The sequence below is a fragment of the Lithobates pipiens genome, unplaced genomic scaffold (genome assembly GCF_037356315.1).
Source record: "Lithobates pipiens isolate NorthernLeopardFrog02 unplaced genomic scaffold, aLitPip1_a1.2 Scaffold_30, whole genome shotgun sequence".
In the NCBI taxonomy this organism is placed as follows: domain Eukaryota; kingdom Metazoa; phylum Chordata; class Amphibia; order Anura; family Ranidae; genus Lithobates; species Lithobates pipiens.
In genome coordinates, this window is record NW_027507791.1 from 49,914,504 (window position 1) to 49,920,597 (window position 6,094).

The following is a 6,094-nucleotide window of genomic DNA, read 5'->3' on the forward strand; positions in this document are numbered from 1 at the left end:
ATTAGCTGACCTCCAGCTGTTGCTAACCTACAAGCCCCGTCATGCCTCTGCCTCTGGCTGTCATGCTGGTGGCTCTAATGCCGCGCACACACGATCGGAATTCTCGTCGGAAAAAGCTCTGATGGTTTTCCTGACGGAATTCGGCTCAAGCTGTCTTGCCTACACGTGGTCTTACCAAATTCCGATTGTTTATAACGTGGTGACGTACAACACGTACAACGGGACTAGAAAAAGGAAGTTCAATAGCCAGTAGCCAATAGCTTCTGTCTCGTAGTTGAATCTGAGCATGCATGATTTTTGGCGTGTCGGAATTGCATACACACGATCGGAATTTCCGCTAGAAAGTTTTTCAGTTGGGAAAATTGAGAACATGCTATCAATTTTTGGCTGGCTGAAATTCGGACAGCTAAATTCCGATGGAGCATACACACATTTTCCGATGAAAAGCTCTCTTCGGTCTTTTTCTGGCCAGAATTCCGATTGTGTGTACGCGGCATAAGAGTCTTGCTATGCCTCATGGGAATTGTATTTCTGCAACAGCTGGAGGTCCGCTAATTGCATATCCCTGATCTAGAGGAAGGCAAACAATAGCAAAGCATGATCCAATTTGCTCCAGCAGGGGAAAAAATCCTTGCTGATCCCCCATGAGGAAGTCTGATATTCCCTGGATCAACTTTACCTATAAAATGTTAGTACCCATTAATGTTATGTACATTTGGGAAATAATCCAGGCCTTTTTTAAAGCAATCTACTGAGCTGAACCAGCTCTTGAGGGATCTATTCCACATTTTTACAGCTCTTGCAGTGAAGAAACCTTTATCGTATTTGGAGATTCAATCTCCTTTCCTACAGATGCAAAGAGTGCCCACTTGTCCTCTGTGATGACCATAACATGTAAAACTCAACACCAAGTTCACTACATGGACCACTTATGCATTTATACATGTTGATCATATTCCCCCTTAATCTCCTCTTCTCAAGAGAATAAATTCAGTTATTCTAATCTTTCCTCATAGCCTCTTATCAGTTTGGTTTCCCTTTTCTGCACTTTCTCAGTTCCCTGATATCCTTTGAGAACTAGTGTCCAAAACTGAACTGCATATTTCAGTCTTAATAATGATTTGTACAGGGGGGCAAAATGATATCTCTCTCTCTGGAGTACATACCTCTCTTAATACAAGAAAGGACTTTGCTCACTTTGGAAACCGCAGCTTGGCATTGCATGTTATTATTGAGCTTATGATCTACCAAAACCCCCAGATCCTTCTCCACCATTGATTCCCCCAGCTGTTCTCCTCCTAGTATGGATGATGCGTGCATATTCTTTGGCCCCCAAGTGCATAACTTTACATTTATGACAAAGATGAACCCTGAAAGTTTGAATCTGCTTGACAACTTTGAGATGTTGTTACAGTTCGTAGTTCAGGAACATGTAATAAATGAGGCCCTCCTATCTCAACATTTTATGAAATGATGCCCCCCTCTGTTGGCTGGTTTCTAAATAGAAATAGAGTAGATTAAAAAAGTGTTGGGCCAATGACACTGACACCAGATATACCATACATGGTACAATAAGGGTTAAACCAAGTTCTTGGGTACAAAGTATGGTTCCTTATGAGAGGTGTGTTTGTTAAAGTGTTATGCCGCGTACACACGACTGGACTTTCCGACAGAATAGGTCCGATGGGACCATCAGATCATGTGTGGGCTAGTCCAACCATTTTTTATAAAAAAAATCAGACGGACCTAGAAATAGAACATGTTTCAAATCTATCAATATTGTTGGGTCCCATCTAGATGGCTGACTGATCCCTGGCTCAGCTTCTGAATGAGCCACTGAGAGCCTGGCATACCAGTAAGCACTGGAGGGCTAGAGCAGAGAGTTGGTGACTGATTGGCACCATCTCTCTGCTCAATGACAGCACTACTGGCGGCACAGTGGTGTAGTGGTTAGCACTCTCACCTAGCAGTAAAAAGGGTTGCTGGTTTCAAATCCCAACCATGACTCTACCTGCCTGGAGTTTGCATGTTCTCCCTGTGCCTGTGTGGGTTTCCTCCAGTTTCCTCCCACATTCCAAAGATATGCAGGTAGGTTAATTGGCTTCTGTTAAAAAATTGACCCTAGTATATGAATGAGGACCTTGGATTGTGGGCTCCTTGACTGTAGGGACCGATGTGAGTGTGTAATGTACAGTGATAGGGACAATTGTAGACTCACTCAGGTTGAACTGGATGGACTGGTGTCTTTATTCAACCTTACTAACTATGTAACTGAGAACTGAGCAAAGAGAGATCTTTGATCACTCTTGGCCTTAGAGGTGGCGGGGGATAGATGCTGCATCCACCTAGGTAAGTATATATTTATTTTGTTGAGATCACAAACTTCTCTTTTAAAGACTCTATAGAGAAAATACTTTATCAATTAAATTTACCCAATAACAACTTAAAGTACATAAACCATAGACATCAGGTTCACAGTTTTTCTCTTAAAAGCTCATCTTCTTTCAGCTGTCAGCTTGTAAAAACTTTTGGGTCAACCTACAAACAAGCAATTTACAGTAGTGATGGTCCTCTCCATGTAGTGGTTGACATGCACACTACTTAGTTCAGTGACATACCACTAGAGCTCACGAGAAACCTCCGTAAACCTGTAAGTGGAGCCCCAAGGTTTCAACTGCGTAGGGACCTCCACAGGCTCTAATCTTGGTAGAAAATGTGTGAATTTTTGGTGAAATTTGCGTAAAAACATTGATATATAAACCCCCTCGCAATTTATCCTGACATAAAAAAAAAAAAAACTACCTTCTTTGCTTTAAAATTTCTGCTTATGCTTTACTGACATTAGATATGTTCAGAAATGGCTATGCTCACCTTGAATGACCACACTTACTACCGCACTTCTTTTCTTCATCCCATTGTATAAATTCCTTGCTTCACATGAATAATTCCCAGAATCTTCCAGTTGAGCCAATGGGATTATGTATTGATGTGATGAATTCAATTTCTGTACCTTCTTTTCATTCTGGTAGAATGCGAACTGCAGTTCGATGTCGTTTCGTAATGTGTTTATACTCGTGTTACATGTTAGAATAACTCTGATGCCTTCTCTAGGGAAATCTGTGTTCGCTACAATTTCAGGGTGAGAGAAGAGCTCTGCGTATAATTGTAAGCAAAATCAGAACACAATGGTAAATACGTTAAATTTTGCAGAGGGGTAGTCTACATCTTAATCTTCTCCCTCCTGTTGTATCGCGTCCTTCTCACCTTGTATTTGGACATTTATCTCCTTACTCTTCTTAGTTAAACCATTGGATGACCTTCTGACTTCACAGATATAATACCCAGAATCCTCCATAAATTTAAACAATGTATGAAAATTACAAAAAAAAATCTTTATTTATTTGGAAAAATTTGTTATATTAAAAACAGTTGTTGAAAATCAACCATGTTACAGATTTATGCTTTATAACAAAAGACAAGTTTACAACGAAGTGATACCCGGCCTCCTATAGAGGGGAAGCTGGGAGTACAACAGCTTATGTCCAAGTTGATGAAATTTCTCTACTAGTTTCGCGACAAATCGGAACAATTTTTCCAAATAAAGAATTTATTTTTTTTGTAATTTTTATATATTGTTTAAATTTCTGGGTATCAAGATAGTCCTCGATTCCACTGATGGTACATGGTTATCTATTTTTGGAGTAGTCTATGTTAAACCTGTTCCCTTTGTTTCTGTATTAAGTAGTAATGAGGATGAGGATACCAACCAATTATTACTTGCATTAAAACTATAAGGCACTACACTACTTGCAAGGTTTTACTGTATTTCTATTGCTCTCTTTCAGAGTCCTGTTAAACCTGTTCCCTTTGTTTCTACAGTAAGCCCTTGTACACACGGTCAGAGATTCCGACGGAGTGTGTCCAATCGGACCGTTGTGTCGGATATTCCGACTGTGTGTGGTCTACATCGGACTGTTTCCGTCGGAGTATCCGACGGACCAAGTTTTCCAACTTGTTGGTAAAATTTTCAGACAAAATGCTCCGATCAGACATACTCCGATCATGTGTAGAGAATTCCGATCGGACAAAGTGCCACGCATGCTCAGATCAAATTCCTAGACCAAAGCTATTGGCTACTAGCGTGAACGTAGTCCCGTCATAACGAAATAACGTCATCACGTCAGATTTTCCGACAACTTTGTCCGACCGTGTGTATGCAACAGTTTCAGACAAAATCCGTCGGACAGAATCCAACGGATTTGGTTGTCGGAATCTCCGACCATGTGTACAAGGGCTTAAACCTTGGTTTGAGAGTAACTTGGTTTGAGAGCATTTTGCAAGACAAGCAGAATTTTTTAATACATTTTGACTTGATATACAAGCGATGTTTTGATATACAAGTAGTGTCTTGTCACAACTGAGTATAAAAGAGAAGAGGGGTGTCTCTAAGTGTGGCAATACAGTTACAGTTAATGAAGGTACAACATTTAGCAATTCACATGGTTGATGATTAAAACAGGCACATCTAAATATGCAGGCATCTGGGGTAAAGCTGTCCACATAGACCATCCTCCACACCGCCGGCTCTCACTGATATCAGTCTGGAATCATGACCGGGAAGACTACCTTGCAGTAGAGTGATCTAAAAGCGAGGCTTGAAACGCTCATGGAGCCCACCGCCATTGACTTCATCCCTTCCACACTGCGCTCCAGGAGAGTTTCAAGCCTCACTTTCAGAACGCTCTACTGAAGGGTAGTCTTACGATTGCAAACAGCTTTACCCCGGATGCCTGCATACTTAGATGTGCCTCTTTTAATCATCAACCATGCGAGTTGCTAAATGTTGTACCTTCATTAAATGTAACCATTCCAAATGGCCTCCACTTTACTCCATTAAACATTAACCCCTGACCCTGCCCTGGCACTTTTACACTATATACAAGGGGATTATACTAGGGCTCAAACCTGCCTCCTTCTTCAGCTAACTACAGCTGCTAAACAGACTATTGCCAGGGCCTGGAAAACCCCAAAACTTCACATAACAGAAATGAAAAACAGAGTAACCCAAGCCATGATTCACAGCAAGATTGAAGCCACAATCCTAGATCGTATCCCCCAACATTCTAAAATTTGGACACCGTGGGTAGATAACTTCCTACCTGCAGACTTTGATGCAAACCTACTTATACGATGATTCCTAATATGAATGTTGTTGGGTGCTTCGGTAATCCTCTGGGCTCCCGTGCGGTCCTGTCGATGCAGAACTACTCTCCCACCTTATTCTTCTCTCCTCTGACACTTCTTTACTCCCTTCTTTTTCCTACTCCATCTCTTCTTCTCTCTACCCTCCGACTATAAAGTCTATATACATACTTCCTATAGAAATAATAAGACCCTTAGACCAAATACCTCTCATGGTTAACATTCCCCTGACCTGATGAAGTTTGCTTAGTGTTATGTGTTGATGCGGTTTTGGGGGCACCCCCATTTGACACTTGATGTTCCTATTGCAATTGTACTACTACTCCTTTCTGTTTCGTAGTAGTGTGCGCTAATAGCACTCAAAATGTTATCCTGTTATTGATGTAAAAGTGTTAAGATACTTGTACGGTGAGATATTTGATGTATCACCAAACCTGATTATTTCTTGTTACACTCTGTGATCTTTTATTACCATTAAAAAAATTGAAACCAATTGTAACCATATTGCTACACATAGAGGCTCCTCTCTTCTCTTTTATACTCTGTGGCTTCTGCTGGATTTTTCTTCTAATCACCTAGTGGAGGCTTCCATTTGTGGATGGACATTTTATGGTTACACAAACTATCACATTGCTATAATCTTTTATATGGACTATAAACTGAAGGAGTTACGAATAAATGGTTGTGGAATGAATCATTTGAGTTTCCATTATTTCTTATGTTGAAATTTGCTTTGGATTACAAGCATGCTTCCAGAACGAATTATGCTTGCAATCCAAGGTTTTACTGTAAAATGCATTCTTGGTTTAATGCTTCTTAAAGGACTGCAAGAAAAGTGCCATGCATAGGTGTGCACAGCCTATTTCATTAGGGTTTGCACCCCAATGCTCAA

General features: G+C 40.7%; 1 protein-coding gene across 1 annotated transcript in view; it reads right to left on the reverse strand.

Moving 5' to 3' along the window:
* LOC143942198 (Fc receptor-like protein 3) overlaps positions 1–3,355 on the reverse strand; it is a 61,351-nt gene extending 57,996 nt beyond the window's left edge. The window contains exons 1-2 of the mRNA XM_077463451.1: positions 3,265–3,355; positions 2,872–3,153 (exon numbers count right to left, since the gene is read on the reverse strand). Coding sequence (XP_077319577.1) covers positions 2,872–3,153; positions 3,265–3,355 — 373 coding nt within the window. The remainder of the gene's footprint in view (positions 1–2,871; positions 3,154–3,264) is intronic.
* Positions 3,356–6,094: the final 2,739 nt, after the last annotated feature.